We start from the raw sequence: 23,281 nt of genomic DNA, 5'->3' as shown, positions 1-23,281 counted from the left end.
AACAAGAGTTGCAAGTTAGTGAATTGTTCTGTTTCTTGTTGAAGGATTAGGTAATTGTGTACTTGGAACATTTTTGGTAGGATTAGGGCCCTAGTAGATATTTGTGCTGGGGGATTTGGGACAGAATGCTCTGGGCATAAGATGTACCCAAATACGGTTTATCTTGAGGACCTAGGGAAGGTATTCTCTCTCCTATGTTGCACCAGAAGTTTTTGCAGCCACCCAGAATTCCAGTTAGAACTATATTTACTCATTCTGTGGGCTAAGTCAGTATTTGTGGCTTTTCTAGAAAACTAAGCATCCATTATACTTTTGTTTTGATGGAATACTTTGAATTTCCCAACAACTGAAATATAAATCCACTTTAGAAAGTGCATTTCTATTTGTGCAGTTTCTTACAGGTTGGTTTATGTAGGTGTTGAAATATAGGCTTCTTCTTGCCTGACGTCCATGCGGATGTGGCCAGTGCATCTTCACTTGGGGCTGTAGTTTCCTTTTTATCCACTTTGTTCTTTCTTCCTGTGATGTCTGAATTCTCATCTTCTGCATATACTCACATATTCACACAATTTCAGCCTCTCTTCTACCACCAACTTTTCCTGGTCCTACAACCATATTCAGGATATTTTTGTGTTTGAAATAAATTTTTCACTCTACCACCTTATATCTTCCTCCTCCTATAAATAAATAGCTTGAGTAATAGCAGTATATAATGGGAGAGAGCCCAGAAGTCATTTGACCTGAGAGATGAACCCAACTCTTCTTTGGAAAAATTTCAGAGCTTCAGTCTTCACAACTGGACCAACTCTTGGGGGTCCCTCCAGCTTAAACCTTCCTCAAGGATAAAATTTTTGTACATTTATGCTAACTAGTTTCAGTTTCTCCTTAACACTTAGAGACCTACATTTGATTTTACCACTCAACAGTGCAGTATACTTAAAAATTTCCAAATTTTGTGCTAGTTTCAGAATTCATTAGTTTTTTCTTCGTTTTAATTCATTTTAACTGTTCTCACACTGGAAAACTAGTTTTCCTTTGTGGCTTCTTGCACACTACCAATACTAGCTGTTGGTTTAACATCCTTTGCTTTGCCTATCTTTCTCTCTCCCTCCGTCTCTTCCTTCCTTCTTTTCTTAGGTTGATTTATTTATTTGAGAGAGGGGTGGGGAGGGGCAGAGGGAGAGAGAATCTCAGGCAGACTCTGCACCCAGCCCAGAGCCTGTCATGGGACTCAATCCCACAACCTTGAGATTGTGACCTGAACTGAAACCAAGAGACATTGCTTAACTGACTATGCTACCCAGGTGCCCCTCTTTTCTTTCTTTTTAAAAAAAGTATTTTATTTTTTTAAGATTTATTATTTATTTGACCAATCACAAGTAGGCGGAGAGGCAGGCAGAGAGAGAGGAGGAAGCAGGCTCCCTGCTGAGCAGAGAGGCCAATGTGGGGCTCTATCTCAGGATCCTGGGATCATGACCTGAGCCGAAGGCAGAGGCTTAAGCCGCTGAGCCACCCAGGTGCCCCTTAAAAAATATTTTAAAGTGGAACTCTTAGATATACAGAAAAGTAGAGATATATAATTAATATCCCTGTACTACCACAAAAATTACCAACATTTTGCCAGTTTCTTAATACCATTTTTTAAAGAAAAGTCATCTTTTTCTCATAAAATAGTATATATTCACTTTGGAGGATTTAAGCAAAGGAAGAAAACCCAAGGAAAAATATGTGTGTGTGTTTTTTAAATAAATCCCCTCAAATCCAACCACACAGATGTATTATAATAATCACAGAAGTAGTAGTATTATCAGATATATTATTATATCAACATCATTCCAGATATCTTTTTTAGGCGTGTGTGCAGGTGAAATGCTGGCTCTGGCTGACTAGCTGGACAGATAAACAGATACAATTTTACAAAATTGGTCATTTACACTACCTGTAAATAAAAACATATTCAATTTAGTTGTGCATGACTTTATGAGGCAAAAAAGAAACTAAAGTGAAACTGAAGAGATTGTAGAACTTCAAACAAATGTTTATCTGCACAGATAGGTTTCTTAAGTGAGCCCTTAAATTATGAAAAAAGATTATGAAAAACATGAAAAGGTTGGAGTTGTTCTTTTTTTAAAAAATTTAGACAGTCATACTTTTGGGCCGTATTAATTGACTCAGCAGAACCTAGGTTCAGCGACCAGACCACCAGGTTACTCAACTCTGTGTCTTGGTTTTCCTCATCTGTAGAAAAGGATAGAGTTGTTGGGGAATGTAAATGAGTTGATAAACATAAAGAAGCAACTGTATGATAAGCATTCAGTAAACATTATTTATAATTATGCCTTTATATTTTAGAGATTTATAATATTTACATTTTTCTCTGTAGTCCTGTTATTCTTTCCATATTTGAATGGATTCTGCCCACCCCCAACCAGTCTTTTTAAAAGGGCTTCTCTATTTCTGAATTTTTTGATTCATCTATATAATTGCTTGATTTTGTTACCATATAATTTTTTCAAGAAAGCTGATGTTATATTCCCTAAGTTCTCCCAGTTTTTAAAGAGGTATTTCTGCTGCGTTTGTCCTTGAGCAAGATCTCTAGTTAGATATAATATTCCTAGGTTATACTTTGTTTCTTTCAAAATGTTACATTAATTCACATATCATTGAATGTTGCTTTAGAGAACTCTGATGCAGCCTGAATTTCTTCTCTTTTGCATATCATTTGCTTTTTTGGGAGATTTTAAAGTCTTTTAAATTAATATTCAGGAAATTAACTCTTTTTACATTGTATAAATTTACTGTTTTTTGATTGATAGTCCTGGGAGTTTTGACTCATAGAGTCATGTAACTGCCATCAGAGTAAAGATGCAGCTTTACTCTAACCCTAAAACATTTCCTTGTGTTTATTATTTCTCTATTTATTCTCTGTATTTCTCTATCTATTTATTTATTTATTTATTCTCTATTCTCTCTCCTTAGTTCTCTAACCCTAAAGCATTTCCTTGTGTTGTGTTTTGTATTCACACCTTCTTCCAAATTCCATTCCCTGGCAACCACTAATATGTTCTCTCTTTATAGCCTTGCTTTCTTCAGAATGTCGTAAATGGAATCCTGTAGTATGTGGTATATTTTACTTAGCATAAGCATATTTGAGATTTATCCATGCTGGAATATCAGTAGTCTTTGTTTTTATTGCTGAGTAGTATTTTATTGAAAGGATATGCCATAGTTTGTTCATACACTTATTTGTTGTAGAACATTTGGGTTGTTTACAGTTTGGGGTGATTATGAATTAAGTCACCATAAACATTTGTTTATAGGTTTTTGTGTGAAATTTTTCTGGATATATTTAATTTGCCTTCTGTGACGTTTCTTTCTCCAGGTAAGATCACATTTGGATGTACTGAGGCTTGAACTTCAACACACAAATTTTTTTTAATTTTTAATTTTTTATATACATATATTTTTATCCCCAGGGGTACAGGTCTGTGAATCGCCTGGTTTACACACTTCATAGCACTCACCAAAGTAACATTTACAAGTCTTAGTGACAAAGAGAAAATCCTGAAAGCAGCCCGGGAAAAGAAGTCTGTAACATACAATGGTAAAAATATTAGATTGGCAGCTGACTTATCCACAGAGACCTGGCAGGTCAACACACAAATTTTAAGGGGATTCAGTTCAATGTATAACACTTGATTTTTCACTTATACCACAAATATTATCTGCTACATGCCAGGCGCTAATCTAGGCACTAGGAGTAGTGAGGCTCAGTTTCTTTCCTTTTGATGGATGGAAAGATAAGAATTAATAAACAGACATTTGCAATATGATGCAATAAGTGCTGTCACAATTTATTATGAGTACACCTCCATGAGATACCTAATCCTGACTGATTAGATCAGGGATGACATCTCAGAGGAAGTGATGTTTATGCTGGATCCTTCCCAATAGGATGCAATAGTTGCACAATTGTTCTCCCTCCTTCCAAACCACACCCTCAGTTACCCAGCCCTGGACTCTGCCACCCAGTTAATCTTTCCAAGCACCACCTTAGTTAAGACATTCCCTGGTTGGGAAACCTCTAATGACTCCTCATCATCAACAGAACTAACTCCAAAATAAATTCTTTATTCTGGCTTTTGATGCCTCCATGATCAAGTACCACCCCTGGAATCTACCATTCCTATTTTGACCTTTCCTTTATTCCCCTCCTTAATTCTATGTATTATCAAATAGAATATCAAATATCAAAATAGACTAACAAACATTTTGGAAATACACCAGAAGCTCTTCTATAATAGCATGCAGGCAGGATTTTTGTTTTGTTTTCTATTATATCACTGGCACCCAAAACTGTGCTTGACATGTAACAGATTCTTAAGAAAATTGGTTGATATATATGCACCCAACATAGAATTACCAAAATATAGAAAGCAAATATTAACAGATAAAAAGGGATAAAATGACAGCAGGGGATTTTGACATCCCACTTGATCAATGGATAGATTAGACAGAAAGTTAGTAAGGAAATATTGGCTTTGAATGCACATTAGACCAGGGAGACTTAGTAGATACATACGGAACATTCCATCCAAAAGCAGCAGAATTCACATTCTTCTCAAGTGCATATGGAACACTTTCAGGATAGATCATGTTAAGCCACAAAACAACTCTCAGAAAATTCAAGATTAAAATCATATCAAGCATAATTTCTGACCACAATGATATGAAACTAGAAATCAGTCCCAAGAAGAAAACTGGAGGAGTCCCTGCGTTGCTCAGTTAAGCGCTTGCCTTCAGCTCAGGTTGGGATCAAGCCTCATGTCAGGGTCTCTGCTCATTGCAGAGACCCTCTCCTCCCCACTCATGCTCTCTCTTTTTATCTCTCTCTCTCAAATAAATAAAATCTTCTAAAAAAAAAACTGGAAAACTATAAATACTCACAGATTAAGCAACATGTTCCTGAACAACTACGAAGTGATAGAAATTAAAAGAGAAATGAAACACCTAGAATGAGCAATCTACCAAAACTTCAGGATACAGCAAAAGCAGTTCTAAGAGGGAAGTCCATAGCAATACAGGCCTACCTCAAGAAAAAAGAGAAATCTCACACAATTTAATTTTATACTGAAAGGAAGTAGAAAAAGAACAAATCAAGTCCAATGTTAGTAGAAGGAAGGAAATAATAAAGATTAGAGCAGAAATAAATGAAATAGAGAAAAAGCCAACAGGCTAGTGGAACTAAGAGCTAGTTTTTTGAAAAGATAAACAAAATTGACAAACCTTGAACTTCAACAAGAGAAAAAGAAAGGATGCACATTTTAAAAAAATCAGAAATGAAAAAGAAGTCATAACTCATACCGTAGAAATACAAAGGGTCATGAGACTATTATGAATGATATACACCAACAAATTGGGTGGTCTTGGAGAGATAAATTCCTAGGCATTTACAGTCTTCCAAGACTGAAACAGGGAGAATAGAAAGTCTTAATAGAGTAATTGCTTGTAAGGATATTGAATCCTTAACCAAAAACCTTCCAACAGACACAAGTCCAGACAGCATCACTGGTGAATTCTACCAAACATTCAGAGAAGATTTGATACCTATCCTTCTCTAACTCTTCCAAAAAATTAAAGAGGAGGGAAGGCTTTCAAACTTATTTCACAAGGTCAGCATTACTCTCATACCCAAGCCAGACAAGGAATTGCAGGTTAATATCCCTTATAAACCTAGATGCAAAAATTGGCAACAAAATATTAGCAAACTGAATTCAACAATAACTTTAAATGATCATACCTGTGATCAAGTGGAATTTACTTCAGGGATGCAAAGATGGTTCAGCACCCACAAAGCAATCACTGTGATACAGCATATTAACAAAATGAAAAATAAAAATTATATGATCATCTCAGTAGATGGACTAAAAGCATTTGACAGAATCAACATGCTTTTATGATAAAAACTCTCAACAAAGTGGTATAGATAGACTATATCCCAGTATATAAAGGCCATATATTAAAAACCTATAGTTAAGGAGCTCCAGTGGCACAATTGGTTAGCGTGCGGTACTTATAAAAACCTATAGCTAATATCATACTTAATTGTGAAAAGCTGAAGGCTTTTCCTTTAAGGTAAGTAACAAGACAAGAGTGTTCACTATCCCCCTTTTATTCAACATATATTAGAAGTCCTAGCCACATCACCTAATCAAGAAAAAAAAAAATAAAAGTCATCCAAATTGGAAAAGAGAAGGTAAAACTGCCACCATTTGCAGATGACATGATACTGTGTATAGAAAACCCTGAAGACTCCACTAAAAACTATTAGAAGTGATCAATGAATTCAGTAAAGTTTCAGGATACAAACTTAATATGCAAAAACCTGTTGCATTTCTGTACACTGATAATAAAGTATCAGAAAGAGAAATTAAGAAAATGTTACATTTACAATCGCATCAAAAAGAATAAAATATGTAGGAATAAATTTGACCAAGTAGGTGAAATATCTGTACACTGGAAAGTATAAGGCATTGAAGAAAGAAATGGAAGGTTTCCTGAGCTTGTGGATTGGAAAAATTAATATATTTAAAGTGTCCATACTATCAAAGCTATCTCCAGATTCAGTGCAGTCCCTATCAAAATTCCAGTGGTATTTTTCACAAAACTAGAGCAAATAATTATATTTGTAGGGAACCACAAAAGACCTTGACTAGCCAAAACAATCTTGAGAAAGAACAAAGCCAGAGCTATTACACACTCGGATTTCAAACTATACTACGAAGCTATAGTAATCAAAACATTATGATACTGGCATAAAAGCAGACACATTGATCAATGATAAAAAATGGAGAGCCCGGAAATAGACCCACACCTGTATGTTCAAAGGAGTCAAGAATATATGATGGGGAGAGGTGAATGGCTGGTGTTAGGAAAACTGGACCTCTATCTTAAACCTTATACAAAAATCAACTCAAGATGGATTAGAGACTTCAATATAAGACTTGAAACCATAATCCTCCTAAAGAAAACATAGGCAGTAAACTCCTTGACATCAGTCTTAGTTATGTTTTTGTTGTTGTTGTTGTTCTGACTCCAAAGGCAGGGAAAACAAATGCAAAAGTAAACAAATAGAACTGCATCAAACTAAAAAGTTTCTGCAGGGGGCACCTGGGTGGCTCAGTTAGTGGAGCATCCAACTCTTCATTTTGGCTCAGGTGGTGATCTTGGGGTCCTGAGATTGAGCCCCGTGTTGGGCATTTGCTCAGTGTTGAGTCTGCATCCCTTTTCCCTCTCCCTCTTCCCCTCCCCTGGCTCTGTCTCTCTCTCTCTAAAATATATAAATCTTAAAAACAAAAAACAACAACAACAAAAAACTTCTTTGGAATCAAAGAAACTGTCAACAAAATGAAAAGGCAACCAACTGAATGAGAGAAGATATTCACAAGTCATATATCTGATAAGAGATAAATATCCAAAATGTGTAAAGAACTCATACAACTGAAAAAAAAATGGAAATCAATTAAAAATGGACAGAGGATTTGAATCGATATTTTTTCCAAAGAAGACACACAAATTGCCACTCGGTACAAGAAAAGATGCTCAACATCACTAATGATCAAGAAAATGTAAATCAAAACCAAATAGATATCACCTTACACCTATCAGAATGGTTGTCATCAAAAAGACAAAAAATAACAAGTATTGGCCAGGATGTGAAGAAAAGGAAATCTTTCAGTATTGTTGTGGGAACGTAAATTGGTTTGACCATTATGGAAAACCGTAAAGGTTACTCAAAAAATTAAAAATAGAGCTACCATATTGAGTGCTGTGAAGTGTGTAAACCTGGTGATTCACAGACCTGTACCCCTGGGGATAAAAATATATGTTTATAAAAAATAAAAAATTAAAAAAAAATAGAGCTACCATATAACCCAGCAATTCTACCAAGTATTGATCTGAAGAAAACAAAAACACTAATTCAAAAAATATATATTGACTACAGCTTCACTTATCACTGTGTTGTACATCTAAAACTAATATAATATTGTATGTCAATTATAGCACAATAAATAAAAATCATATCCAGTAAAAAAAAAAAAAAAAGACTGAGATATGGAAGCAATCGAAGTGTTCATCAGTGATCAACGGGTAAATGGATAAAGAAGATGTGTGTGTGTGTACCTTGAAGGTACTATGTTAAGTAAAATAAGTCAGACACAGAAGAACAAATGCTGCATAATAGCACTTATATGTGGAATCTAAAAAACAAAATGCAGACTTACAGATACAGAAAAAAGATTGGTCATCGCCACAGAAAGGGGAGTTGGGGGTGAAAGGGGTGAAGGGGATTAGGGGGTACAAACTTTAGTTATAAAATAAGTTGCAAGGATATAGTGTACAACATGGGGAATATAGTCAGCACTGTATTAACTTTGTAAGTTGACAGAAGGGTAACCAGATTTATTGTAACCATCACACAATGTTTAAAAACATCAAATCACTATATTGTACACCTGAAACTACATAATGTGGTATGTGAGTTATACCTTAAGAAGTAAAAATCGATCATTCCGGGGCGCCTGGGTGGCTCAGTGGGTTAAAGCCTTTGCCTTCGGCTCAGGTCATGATCTCAGGGTCCTGGGATCGAGTCCCGCATCGGGCTCTATGCTCAGCAGGGAGCCTGCTTCCTCCTCTCTCTCTCTGCCTCTCTGTCTACTTGTGATCTCTGTCTGTCAAATAAATAAAATCAAATCTTTTTTTTAAAAAAAATCGATCATTCCTATCCAGTAAAAAGAAAAAAAACCAGTAATATTAGTTGAGAAAACAAATGAATGAGTTTTCCCTTGGAGATCCCTCTCCTTGCAGTACGTGTCCCTCCTCTCTGCCAGGTGCCTGCATTTTTGCCTATTGAAATCTTATTCTCAAAGTTCAGGTCATGTATCCTCCCCTCCAACAGGTCTTTCTTCCTGGTCGCATGGGCCAGAAGTAAGCCTTCGTTCCCAGAAGCTGTAGTACTCTCTGTCAGCTGTTTTCCAGACCCTGTGTTCTGCTTTGCATTTTAGATATCTGTGTAGGCATTTCTTTTTCCTGCCAAATCGAAAGTTATTTGAATTGAGGGGCCTTGGTTTTAAAATAATATTGTATCCTGCTCAGCACTTCCTTGCACAATGACATACCTTAGTTTGGAAAGAAAATGAATGAGGGGAATATGGCATTCATTGGAACAAAGTGGAGAAGAAGGCCTAAGGAGTGGGGTATCTGGTCTGGCCCTCTTGCCTTGCCCTGACTTCCTTTTTTCTTCTGTGTTTACCACATTTCAGAATTCCATCAGCAGATATTTCTTGAGCGTCTGTTTTACTCCAGACATTGTTCTAGAACTTGGGTTACAAACAGGAGTGAAAGTGTCCTTGAGGGACCCCTTACTTCTTCAGACAGAGAATCAAGTCCTGTTGGTCCTGGTGGTCACTCCCATCTGTATACAGTTTTTTGGATGCTTGTCTCAGAGTTACTCATCCCATTTTCTAGGCTCTTCCCACATGTGGAGGTTGCGGGCAGGGATCCCTCTTTATTGTCCTGTTCCCTACTGCACTGAACTTAGCAGCTTCTTTATTTACCCCAAATGTTCTCTGCATCTTCTCTAAATTTGCTTGATGTTTCCAGAGATAAATGCTGCATTGGGGCCAGAGACTTGGCAAGGATACTAATGGGTCTACTCAGATTGGGAGGCCCTCTGTTAGCACAAGATTGAGGGTAAGCACAATAAATAGCGTGCTTTAGCATTGTGCTAAAGGTTTACATGACTTCCATTTCCTGCTGGAGCCTGTTGCTAGGATCACTGGTTTCTTGTCATAGTAACATGTTGAAGTTGTTAAATGAGCATCTAAAGTTTACCTGCTTCTTTGCTCTTGAGTACTGATAAAGTTGCAGAGCTCAAGCCAAACAGAAATGTAACCTGAATTAGTCTGGTGGATCTTGCGTATATAGTGTTGTATTTTCCAGAGGCATCTAATATTAAAAAGTCCCTGTATTAAGGGAAAGTAAAGAGTGGAAATCAAGATGAAATAATGGAATAGTGAGGAATGGAGTGGATGGTACTTGTTTTGAGATACTTGTTTTGAGGTCCTGCTTGACATGGAAATTACAACTCTTAAACTTGATGGTGAAAAACAATCTGAGGGGTTTGAAGTGGCGGGGGGTGGGAGGTTGGGGTACCAGGTGGTGGGTATTATAGAGGGCAGGGATTGCATGGAGCACTGGGTGTGATGAAAAAATAATGAATACTGTTATGCTGAAAATTAAAAAAAAAAAACTTGATGGAAGGGCAGTTCTGAATCTATCCACATAGAGTATTAATATGTATTACCATGTCATTGTTATTGGGGGTGAGAAAGACCCATTTTACTTAAACATGCTGTATACCAGTCAGGAAAACATAAGTTCGTGGAAGTGGCATAACAATTATCCTTTTGAGTTCAACCCTATGCTCTCCTGTGTTTATGAATTTAGAGTGTGTCATCTGCATCATTAAAGAGACTGTGGCACAAGATAATTCTAAATAGCAGATATATCAAAGTCACTAGAAAGTCTTGTGTGGCTTGCTTAACATAGTAACCACGTCTTACTTAAAGCACTTTTCAGCAGGACAAGCAGCACTGAGATGGATGGGTTCAGTCTCAGAGCTTCAATCCACATTAGAAATGTCACTAAAGAGTAATCTGTTCAATGCACACTTTCAGCAGACATTGTTTCTCAAAGCTAAACCCCTTCTTCCTTGTGGGATAACCACTCTTGGCTCTTATTTCAGGCTCCTCTTCCTCTCTGAAGACCTGTGCTTCCACATGTTACTGTGGGGTTGTGGTAAACACAGTACCAATTACCCTAAAGAAACCAAAGGGGTCCCCATCATTTCTCAGTGCTTGGCTTAGATATTGGCTTGGGATGTACCTCTGGGAAGGGACATTTCAAGGGCTTCTGGGGAGCATTGGGAAGGCATTTTGAAGCTCCTAAAAAGGAGACAAAAGACTCCTTTACTGGTCTGGATGAAGGTGTATGAGAGTGTGATCTTTGGAATGATTGCCACTATCTTTTTCCACCAGAATAACAAAAGAGATAATAATCAACTCAGAAGACATTTCCCTGTCTTTAGATTCTTTTTCTAGAACTCATCCTCTTACTGCTTAAGCCACTTCAAATTGAGTGTTCTCTTACAGACAAAAATCTCTTCCCTGGTACCATAACATTCCTATTTGCAAAACAAAAAGTCAGATAGGTTTTTTTTTTTTATTTGATATTTGTGGTTAGTTTTGTTTTCCTAAAAGACAAGACTTATATTCTGATTTTTCTGTAATTTACTAAGACCTAAGATGTAGCAATGATGTTCCCTTTCCCAGGTGTTTGGGAACTTCAAGCTTATTTCGCTCTCAAAATAGGAGGTTAGGGGTGCCTCTGTTGCTCAGTTGGTTAAGCCACTGCCTTTGGCTCAGGTCATGATCCTGGAGTCCTGGGATCGAGTCCCACATCAGGCTCCCAGCTCTGTGAGGAGCCTGCTTCTCCCTCTGACCTTCTCCCATTTCATGCACTTTCATTCTCTCTCTCTCTCAAATAAATAATTTGAAAAAAAAAATAGGGGGTTAGTTTCCTTATATCTTGGGTGTATGTGCTGACTAAAAGGTCTCCCAGATTTCACATCTCTTATGGGATGTTTTGCATCACCAGAGAAAACTTACCAGTATTGATTGCACCTACTGTTACTGCCCTTCTTGACCCAGATGTCTTATCATAGCCAGGTGACTTTCATTAACTGGATCCTTTGTCATGAGTTTTATGCCATTTCCTCATGTTGTGGGTGTTGTGTCTCAGAATGGCTGATGCAGCCTTGAGAAAGGTTCCCAAACCTAGCCCATCATCAGAATCTCCCCAAATATACTAACTGAATCTAGATTTCTCTTCAGCTAATTTTGATTTTCAACCACGTCTGGCAACCACTGAGATAAGGGATAGGGAAAGGAGAAAAAATGTAGTGACCTGATTCCATACCTAAAGTAAATGGTTTCAAACCTCAACTGACAAAGTCAGCTACGTAAGAACAAAATTTCATTTCTTTACAGCTCAGTTTTTATTTTTTAATAAAGGTTTATTTTGGGGGGGTGGCAGGAACCTATTTCATGCCATTCTAAATAGGCTACTCCCCCACTTCATCCCCCTCAGCAAGTTAAAACAAGCTTATGTAAGATCATGTTACTTGGAAGGAAGAGCCCTTTAGTCCTTGATGTCCTTGGTCAACATTGCTCTCCCTGAGACATCCAGGGTCCCATCAACTCTTTGGCTACTTGTCCCCGCAGGTCTATGCTGTCGCTAGCTGCATGACTGCTTCATTTTCTACAGCTCTTCTGCAATTCTTCTGGGTCTGTCAAGGATACTCAGAAGTGTTTCTGTGGCTCCTGCTCCATGCTAGAGGAAGAGAAACTCTCTATGCCAGCCTAAGGCCCCATCAGCCACCTGTTCCCCCTTTACCCAGGCAGCTGAGCCTGACCATTTCTGCCCTCTCTTCCCTTAATCCTGCCTGACATCTTGCCATGGCTTCTTGCCCTTCTCTTTGAGGTGGGTACTAATTGCTTTCCCTCCAACTCCTCCTTCATCAGTCCCAAAACTAGCTCTTCTATGCTAGAAGACATAGAAACCTCAGATGTTTCCTCTCAGATCTCTTGTGTCCTCGGGTTCTTCTGTATGGCTAAAGTGCCTAAACTTTCCTAATTCTAAAGCCAGGATAAGACTTTCTGTTTCTCTTCTGCTATTCTGTTTCATTCCCGAAGCAATTTATACAACCTAGCTATGGAATAGAAATGGCAAAAAAATTCGGGGGGATTGATAAAGGAAATCCTAAGAAGAAACAGATATATACCTTAAAATGCAAAATCCTGTATGGAAGGTATGTCAAACATGTATTTTTGCTTCTGCAGTGTGTGTGTGTGTGTGTGTGTGTGTGTGTACATTCACACATACCTGTGTGGTAATTAACAACATTGAAAATCTGTTATTCGAAATCATTTTTCACTGAGTCTATTTCAGGTTCTAAATTCACTTTCTTTTAATTGGAGTTCATAGTAGATGATAGAGAAAAAGATTTAAACTAATATGCTGGAATATATACATATAAATGAGTGTTTCCTCAGTTACCTCAGGAATACATTTATTCCACTAATATTGCTATGACTCTAAACGTTTCCGGATTTTTTTTTTTGAAACTCTCTTAAGGTTATGAAGTATAAGTTGAAAATGTTAGTAGTAAATCATAAGTAAAATTTCTCCATTGCCATGCTTCTCACCCCACTTAACAAGGTGGAGCTCAGCTTCATCCATTTTCCTTCAGAATCATTCTTTTTTTTTTTTTTTTAAGATTTTATATATTTATTTGAGGGAGGGGCAGTGAGAGCATGGAAGAGAGAGAGGGTAAAGCAGACTCCCCACCAAGCAGGGAGCCCAATGTGGGGCTCAGACCCCGAGATCATGACCTGAGCCAAGGCTAAACACTTAACTGACCGAGCCATCCAGGCACCCCAAGAATCATTCTTAACTTATGATTGGTTATGACCTGACTTCTAGATGTAGTAGACAAAGATTTTTTACCCCTTAGAGCTATTTAAATGACATTCTGAAAAACTCTAAGATCATTTTGTGTGAAGAAAAGCTTAAATTTTTTTTTGAATGACAGCATCACTGAAATAAATGTATAATTGCGAAAGTAGTAACTCTGAACCAACTGCTCTTATCTGGATGAATAAATGTTGGTTGTTTGGTTTAAATTGGGGATTCTCAACTAGGGATTGGCAGTTGGTCAATTTCTCGAAATTTTTTGGTTGTCTCAACTTGGGAGTTCTGGCATTTAGGGGGTGGAGGCCAGGGTTGGTGCTAAGCAGCCTACAGTGCTTAGGACAGCTTCCTACACCTAGCAATTGTCTGTCCCCAAATGTCAGTACAACCAAGGTTGGGAAATCTAGGTTTAAACAAATAAGTTATTATTTTATAGTCATTCCTCACATTTTAATATGCTTAAAAGTTTCTGATCCCATTCCCAGCCTCAGTCTAACTATACCATTGGGATGGAGCAAACTCAAGCACCCAAACCTTCTGTCCTCATGACCTCCTCGAGGTTTTCTTTCCACTTATGTACAGAGGATGGGGGTGGAAGGGGAATCTGGATCCAGGGAGGAAACAGGTGGGGCAGGGAATACACAGGAAACCTGCAGATTAATATCTAAGTGGAGGTTTCCCTAGCAGTCTTTGATTTCTTCCTGAGATTTTTACATCTTATCTCAGAATTTTTTCTTCTGGAGACTCCATGTGAACTCTGGTTTTCCAGCATCATTACTCAGAGAGATGCTGTCTGACACTTTTCACCTGAAGACCTTTTACCTCCGTGTAGCCCGAGGTCCCAATGCCCTGTTCTGACTCACTACTGAACCACCCCCCCTCCCCCAATCCTCTTCTGATGATTCAGGGTTGAGTTTTCCTTTTGCTTCGTAAGCTGGCTCTGCTTTTCTCCTTTGTAACACTGCATTTGAAGGCATGTTTCCCTTATCAGTTCTCCAATGAGAAATTATGATTTCTATGATTTCTAGCTTGATTTGCCCTGCCCTTCTCTCATTCCTTGCTTTGTACAGGGGTGAAGTTTCAAACCACCACCTCTTTATGCGGGCAGACTTGGCTTTCCACAGAAAGGTCAGCTGTTTTGTTCTTACCCTGCTAGCCTCATTTCCACCATAAACCTCCATCCCTATGCTGGTACCTTCCTGTAGCTCCTTTTGTGTCCCTCAGCAGATGTGTTCTTGTAGGTTTGTTCCTGATGTCTGATTTCCAAAGCAAAGATCAGTGGGAGCTCAGAACCTTCCAGACATCCAAGAGAAAGGGAAACCATATGGCCTTGCTCCTGGATCATGACATGCCCTAGGAAAGCCAAATGCTGACTCTACCACTTCTTTCCCCCAGAGAAGATGTCCTGTATGTATTTTACAGGGTGTGGATAAATCTCTACACATGAGGATTGACCTGGAAATGGTGGGCCATGGTTTTAGATTTCCTGGGCTCCTGCTAGCTACTTCCTATCACAGGCAACTCTAAAGTCCCATCCTCATCTGGGTGCATTCCACCAAGAAACTCTTTCAGATGAGTTCCACTTTGCAATGACTGTTAAGATAGCTTTGAGCCAAATGGATGAAGTGATCAGATACCTCAAGCATATTGTCTGTGTTCTGGTGTTCTATCCATGCTGCACTGACATAAGCCACTTATGTCTTTGAGTAATCTCTAGGGAAGCTGCCCATGGGAAGGGCCTTCTGTTGGCAGCAGGCACATTTCCCACATTTGAACTTGACATCTTTAATGTGGACCTAATGAAGCTAGTCTGGGCAGTTTAACCCTCTGTGTTACCAAATGACCCAGTCACCATGTGATGCTGTCAAAAACAAGGAGAATTCATGGGTCAGTTATAGGTAGTGGAATTCTGGTACCAGTCTTCCATCAACAAGCTCCTGTTGACTGCCACATAGTTTTGAGGCCTTTGGAGGTGGGCCCCTCCAGTGCCTCCCTTGTGTCTTCCCTTGATGGAGGTGTAGTCATCTGTCTACTGTTTTTGAGTTTTAACTCTCTGCTTCACCTACAGGAGAACCCTGATTTTTGTGACATTACTAGCCCTGAAATCTTATGCTAGTAAGCATTTTAAATTGGCTATTAAGGTCCCAGTTCTGCTGTTAGCTGGAAGATATCTCTAAACCTTCACCACCTGGAGTAAATTTCTTCTCATCTCTATGTACCACTGTCTAACAGTCAAGTATCCGTGTTAAATCATGTTGTAGTTAGGAGTCAATAAGATGCCCGACTCTAGTCTAAGAATAGCTCTATATCTTTCAGAGGACAACCCCAGGCTGCCCCAAATTCAGTTGTTAACAGTTTCCCAGATCAATCCCTACAAGGTAATATTGGCATCCAGTCCAGTACTGTCCAGCCTAGAAAATTCTTGGCTGTGTGGTGTCACTTTTTCTTCTTCTTCTTCTTCTTCTTCCACATCTCTCCCGATGTGGAGCTCGATCCCAGGACCCTGAGATCATGACCTGAGCCGAAGGCAGAGGCTTAACCCACTGAGCCACCCAGGCGCCCATGTGGTGTCACTTCTAACAAGGCTAAAGGATCAGGTTTTCTTTTCATGCCCCATCCCTACATAATTCTGCATACTTCTTCTTTCTTCTGGGCCCACAGGTGTTAAAGACGGTTGGATTTCTGGTTATATACAAGTAAAGGATCAATGAAAGAGTCCATACTCCAGGAGCTTGGACTAATGGATGCCTTTCCTACCTCACCAGTGCTCCATCTCTCACCCCCCTAGAGAACATCTGCTCCTGCTTCCCATCTAGTATGAGTTGCTCCTCTGACTGCCTTTCCCTTCTCCCTTCATTTCAAACTTGTGTAACCAGCTCTGTTTAGTGTCTGTGAATGTTTCTAATCTGCATTAATCTGTGGTTTCTTGAGTTTTTGTGCTTTTGGAAATTTAGGGAGAGGAAAATGTCCTGCGTGGATTGAGTGGGGGAAAAACAGAAGAGGAAGGAATTGCATGGAAAACAGAATAATAGTTTGAAATGTAACCTCACCATATACCATATATAATTAGAATCTCGGTTTGGAGTAATTTAAACGGCATTATTTTGGGAGTTTATAAGAATAATGGCTCTAGTTCTGTTTTACCTGCAGTAAAGGTGCCTGTACAGGTAAATAGCTTTTAGCATGGTCTAAACACTTATAGCAGGGTACTTGGATGCTGCTGCCAGTTAGATGTCCAGTTGGTGAGATCGAGCCCCACACTGGGTTCTGCACTCAGTGTGGAGACTGCTTGAAGTTCTCTCTCCCGCTTTCTCTGCCCCTCCTGCTTTCGCTCAGGCTCTCTAAAATAAATAAATAAATCTCTAAAAAAAAAAAATAAAAATTTTTAAAAACACTCAGAACAAAATAGTTGGAAAACATCAAGGGAAGACTCAGATATAATTGGACATTCCAGTTCTTAAAACAAAAGCAGTAGAGCTTTCTCTAGATTTGTTGCATAAAATGCTATTCAGCTCTACTAGATAATGAGTTTGGCCAGATGCTTTCTGATTAAATTGGCAAAATTTATCTCTGCAAGTGATGATGTCTGACTTTGATGAAATGTCCATTCTTTATTGGATTCTGTGCTCTAAATGTCACAAATATATATTATCTCATGTGGTCCTCAAAACAACTCTGAGTTACTTTATTTTATCTTGGTGGGTTGTAGAATCACCATTTTCCAGATTAGGAAATTGAGCTTTCATTTTGTTCAGGGTCATACAGCTGTTAAATGGTGAGATCCAAACCAAGGCTTTTGTCATTGTAGAAGGGAATCCATAGGGAAGAGCTCAGGCTGACTCCAGTAAGACCCTGGCATCACCACAATTCTTGAATCTGAACTCAGCTTGAGGAGGTAAGATGTACCAAAGCCATGCTGAGATACTTCCCCGAACTTGGAGAGATCCTCTGGAGGGGATGGACCCTTGAGGAATTAAGATAAAAATCTCTCTTTTGTCTGTATGTGCATTTGTGTATGGATGTTTAAGTAGGTTGGTCCAGCAAAGGTGCGGCTGATCCTATTCCTTTATTTTCCCTTTGAAATATTTCAGTTCTTTATTTTTTGGATAGGTAATGTATTCACATTAGTTAAAAACCGAACAGTATGAGGTCTGCCTTCTACCCCTTCAGCCCACTTTGTACCTCATTCCCTTACCCATGGATATCTTTGCAGAATTTGTTTTGTGCTAATATAAATAAATGCAAATTTATATTCTCACTGCTTTCCTCCTTTCTAATATAAAAATTTTTTCATTTTAAAATTATGTAACTTCCTTTGTTTTTTTTTTCACATAGAGATTTATCTTGGATGACTTTCCATATCAGCACATGGAGAACTTCCTCATTCTTACTTAAAATAGCATAATATTTCATGGTTTAGATGTATTATCATTTATTAACCAGTCCATTTTTATTAGACATTTGGCTTGTTTCCAGTCTGTTGCTGTTACTAACTGATGCAATGAATTACCTTGAATATGTCATTCTGCATATGTGCATGTGTATCTATAGGATGTTTCTAAGAATAACGTTGCTATAAAAAAAAATGCGTTTATACTTTCTCCTACCAAATTGGCATTACCAAGGGTCATTGCACTCCCACCATGTTTTTGGATTTATGCCAATCAGACTGATAAAAATGTTTGGATTTTAGCCCATCCACTGTAATAAAATAGTATATATTTCTTACTATGATTAAAGGTAAACAACTTTTCATATGTTTAAGAGCCATTTGTATTTCCTTTTCTATGAGATTTGCCCATGTTTTTCTTGTCTTATAGGTCTTTTTTTTTTTTAAATCAATTTCTTAGAACTCTTTATATATTAAGGAGAGTAGCATTTGTCTGTGGTATGAACTGAGCATATTTTTTCCTGTTTGTCATTCTTTACTTTTTAATTTTTTCCTCTTAATTTTCAGGTGGTTACATTTGTTAGTCTTCTCTTATGTCTTTTGTATTTTAAGTCAAAATTAGAAAGTCCTTTCCCACTCCAAGACTAGAAGTGTTTTCTCTGTTGTCATCTAGTACTTTCATGATTCTGTTTTTCTTTTTCTTTTTCTTTCAGTTTTTCTTATTTAAATCTTCGATCTACTTGGAGTTTATCTTGGTTTATGGTATGATAGTTGGATTCAACCTTTACCCCTAGATGACTATCTCATTGTATCACACCATTTTTTGAAAAACTGCTGGTAATTCAATGCCCACTGGTTTGAGATGCCACCTTTATCATATACTATATGTCTTAAAAAGAAATATTTTATGTTCCAAATATAAATGTATGTATGTGTGTGTATGTATGTGTATATATATATATATGTATATATGCGCTTATATTCTAAAATGGCTTTTAGAATGCTAGAAGAAAGTTTGAATTTTCCTTTTGTAGGCCTAAAGAATTTCTTTTTTATTGTGATAAAACATACATGATGTAAAATTTACCATTTTAACCATTTTTAAGTGTGAAGTTCCGGGACATTAAGTATATTTACATTGTTGTGCACTATCACCACCATCCATCTCCAGAGCTATTTCATCTTCCCACTCTATGGCTTTGAATCAAATACACTTCATTTTATGGCATACCATACATCTTTAAGAGGTATGCTGATTTCAGAGGTGTTCATATGTGGGAGAATGTACTTCTGAGAATTTACAAAATATAGTTCCTGACTGTATCTGGTGTATTTCTGGATGTTCTGCTGTATCCCACTGGTTTGCTTCTTTGTGTGTCGGTGTCACATTGTTTTATTTATTGAAGATTTAGATTATCTTTTAATATATAATAGGGCTAGTTTCCTTTCACTAGTTTTTTTGTTTTGTTTTGTTCTTCCGAAGACGTCTTTTTACAACTCTTCTTATGTATCTGTCCAGATAATCGAGGCAGCTTTTCCTTGGCTGTTGTAGATCTTCTTTCCTTCCTTCTTTCTACCTGTAGTCCACTTAAATTGTAAAGACTCGGCATACAGAAGACCTTGTTTTATGCCTGGAGATCAGCTATACGTCCTAGTTCAGAGTAGCTTCTTGGAATGTTTGTATATCTGCTTGACTTTCTTCTACTCGGTTTTTATTTTAAGAATTGCCATGGAAGGTAGTCTTTTCCTAATCTGCACTGTTGCTGTAAAAGGGAGATACCCTTATGAAAGTTCTTAGAATCATTCACTCCTTTTTTATCTTGTACACAGAATGTTAGCCTTTTTCAGCAAAGTAAGCATTGTTCTTATAATGATGAAAAATCTTAAATCTTTGCCACTGTATCAGGGTTTAATGTGGTTCTCTAATGCACTTACCCTCAGTACAAGTTTGTTGTTTTGCCAAATATTCCTATTAAATATTTAGCATTTATCATATTGTTTTATTAGAACTTGGCTTTATTTGCACTTATAGATCATAAACTCATTTATTTTTTTTTCTTGTACTGAAGAACCCATTGTAAGAGCCAGTAAATCCTGTGGAAAATGGCCTTCAGTGATCTTACGTCAAGAACCGTGCGTCTATATGATAGTTGGCTCAAAGATGCTGGTAAGTAACCAAACTTCATACTTAAGGCGCATCTTTTCTTTTTATGTTAGATCCAGTATTTAATAGGATCTCTCTGAAACAGAATGAGAGACTGCAACTTAACACAACCTCATAACACCTCAAATATTAATTTTTATTACTAGTTAACAAAGAGGAAGTATCAAAGTTCTCATTACAAATATGCACAAAGATAGAGCTATACCAGTGTTCATTATGATATTTTTAATAATGAAAATATTATTATAAATATCCAGCTTTAATATCCAGTGAAGAAAATTGGTTGATAGATGATGGTACATTCCAATTCAGCAGTCATTAAAAGTGATTTTTGGAGGCACAGTGCACTTAGGCTTGCTTCTGCCCCCTTGTTCCTAAGGAAATAGCAATTAATGGCAACAATACTGGTTCTTGAATGGGAGGGGTTGCACCCTCAGGGCTGTATCAGAGAGGGCAGGGACTGTTTCATAGGCTCATCCCTAAGTAATTCTGAAATGTCTGCCTTCTTGCTATGCCCATTTAAAAAAAAAAAAATCAATGTTCTAGGAGAAATTTAATGCCAAGTCAAGTTTGAATATGTTAAACGAAGAATGGGTTATAAAACAACACATACATTACTTTTATGAGAGCCGTTGTCTGTGTGTGATAGGATTATGGGTAATTTCTATTTACTTATCTATGGCTTTTTTTTTTTAAGATTTTTTTTTATTTATTTGACAGAGATCACAAGTAGGCAGAGAGGCAGGCAGAGAGAGAGGAGGAAGCAGGCTCCCTGTTGAGCAGAGAGCCAGACGCAGGGCTCTATCCCAGGACGCTGGGATCATGACCTGAGCTGAAGGCAGAGGCTTTAACCCACTGAGCCACCCAGGCACCACTATGTCTTTTTTTTTTTAAATACCACTCAAATGTGTGTTGCTTTTATAACCATCACAGAACATTTTAAAAATGTAACAAAGGTAGGGCTCCTGCGTGGCTCAGTCGGTTAAGCATCCAACTCTTAATTTTGGCTCAGGCCATGATTTCAGGTTTGTGAGATTGAGCCCCTCACTGGGGTCTCTGCTGGGTTCCTCACAGAGCCAGCTTAAGATTCTCCCTCTCCTTCTCCCCCTGCCCCTCACCTTATGTGTAGATATATGACAAAGGTAAAACGATTTTTAAATAAACAAGGAATCAGAGTATTGTAGAGCTGAGGCAGACCTCATCAAAAGTGGTATCATCAAAGCTAACTCATTTTAGAATTAAAGACACTGAGGCCCAGAGATGTGACCTTGTTGAGAATGTGGCAAGTTGTTGGCAGGAAAGACGAGAACCTGTGTTTCCTGGTTTTGATTAGATTTCTGGTATTTCATATGTGAATTATTTGACACATATTCACCAGCTTCACCACTTCAGCCTAGCTCTTCCCTATCAACCAGAAATCACATGTTCTCCAAATTCAGGAAGAAAAAGTGCTGCCTCTTGACATTGAACACAACTGGAATTATTTTCCAATTTAGGCAGATTTTAGCAAAGATGCATTCTGTCGTGGTTGCCATCTTTCTCAGGAGTCTGCTAAAGACCAATTTTATTTCACTAAAAAAGGTCTCAACACATTTGCCCCGGAAGAGCACCAAGGGTTTTTTCAGTATCCCATAAATAGTGAAGTTTCAATCTGGTAGGGAAATAGAAAATGATTGTTTCTTTCTGTGTTTCTTCCTTTTTTTCTTAGTTTTTTAACTTATGTAATGATTCTGAGAACATATAGATTTCTCTAGATGTCCCCCTTCTTTCATAAGGTTTATAGTAGTTCTCATAAATTCAGTATTTAATTAAAATACTATTTGTCTTGTTTTAATGGCTTTCAACTTTTTTGTATTTTAAAAATAGTAATATTTGGGGGTGCCTGGATGGCTTAGTGGATTAAGCCTCTGCCTTTGGCTCAGGTCATGATCTCAGGGTCCTGGGATCAAACCCCACATCAGGCTCTCTGCTCAGAGAGCCTGCTCCCCCCCACCCACTCTCTGCCTACTTGTGATCTCTCTCTCTCTGTATAATAAATAAATAAAATTTAAAAAATATAGTAATATTTTAACTACTTTTCAAAGTAGAGGTATGCCTTGCTACTTGAAATGTCATGATTTGAACTTGGAAGCCAAGTAGATTTGGGTGCATTTTTGAAATGGACCTGTTGGAAGCATAAGTCTCTTGCTCTTTACTATACCAAATATGGTAGCTCAAGAGAGTCAGATAATCAGTATCCTAACTCAGGAGCCAAACTGATTTAGATGATGATTAATATCCATATAGAGCTGAAAGTATAAAATGTTTTTAAATGAATGACTTCTGAATTCCATTTCCACTATAATCCATGTGATGACTCTGCTTTTTATTAGAAATACTTTCAATGAAAAGCTAAGCAATCTTAGGTCAGAAAAGGGAATAATAGAGGGTTGGAGATGGTTAGGGAGAAACAAAGGGAGCCCCTGAAAAATCATTGCAGACTGTACAGGGAAAGTGAGAGAGAGGGGCAGGCAGTGCTGCATCTATGGTTATGCTAATCTGAAGTCATGAGAGAGGGGAGGGGGTAGGGGAATGTATGATGAAAAGAACTAGATTTAAGTTCTGCCATTTCCATGGACTGGCTAGGTGGTCTTGAACTGTGTTAAATAGACATTTCTTTTTCAACAAAACAGAGGTGAGGATGGTACCTATGAGCTACCAGACAATGTGCATAAAAGTGCTCTGTGTCTTAGGAAGTATCTAAACACAGATGGTGGTGGTTATTACAGATGATGGAAAGAGTACTGTCATCTAAAAATACTTTTAATATAGCATATGCTTTTTATGTCTATTCATATATGTAATTTAAAAATAAAATATCTATTTTTAAAATTTTTAATTTAAGATTTTTACTTAAAAATTTAAGTAAAATTTATTAAAATTTTATTAGATTTAAATTTAAATTTTTGTAATTAAAAAAAAATTTTAAATGTTCATATATATATAAATGTCTATTCATATATATATATATATATATATATATATGTAAGTTTTAAAAAATCAGGGCCTAGAGGGTTAAAATGCTTTGTGTTAGATTTATAAGTTTGTGAGAACACTATCAGGTATAACAGGAGGGTATTTTGCTTCTGCTTAGT

At 37.6% G+C, this 23,281-nt stretch overlaps 1 protein-coding gene across 2 annotated transcripts in view; it reads left to right on the top strand.

Moving 5' to 3' along the window:
- Positions 1 to 23,281, top strand: part of ELOVL7 (ELOVL fatty acid elongase 7) — a 78,898-nt gene that overhangs the window by 32,192 nt on the left and 23,425 nt on the right. For both annotated transcript variants that reach the window (XM_059417931.1, XM_059417930.1), the window contains exon 2: positions 20,053 to 20,150. In XM_059417931.1, coding sequence (XP_059273914.1) covers positions 20,127 to 20,150 — 24 coding nt within the window. In that variant the 5' untranslated portion in view covers positions 20,053 to 20,126. The remainder of the gene's footprint in view (positions 1 to 20,052; positions 20,151 to 23,281) is intronic.

Source organism: Mustela nigripes, chromosome 12 (genome assembly GCF_022355385.1).
Source record: "Mustela nigripes isolate SB6536 chromosome 12, MUSNIG.SB6536, whole genome shotgun sequence".
Taxonomy (NCBI): domain Eukaryota; kingdom Metazoa; phylum Chordata; class Mammalia; order Carnivora; family Mustelidae; genus Mustela; species Mustela nigripes.
Note: the sequence above shows the minus strand (reverse complement) of the source record. Positions and strands in the feature narration are given on the sequence as shown.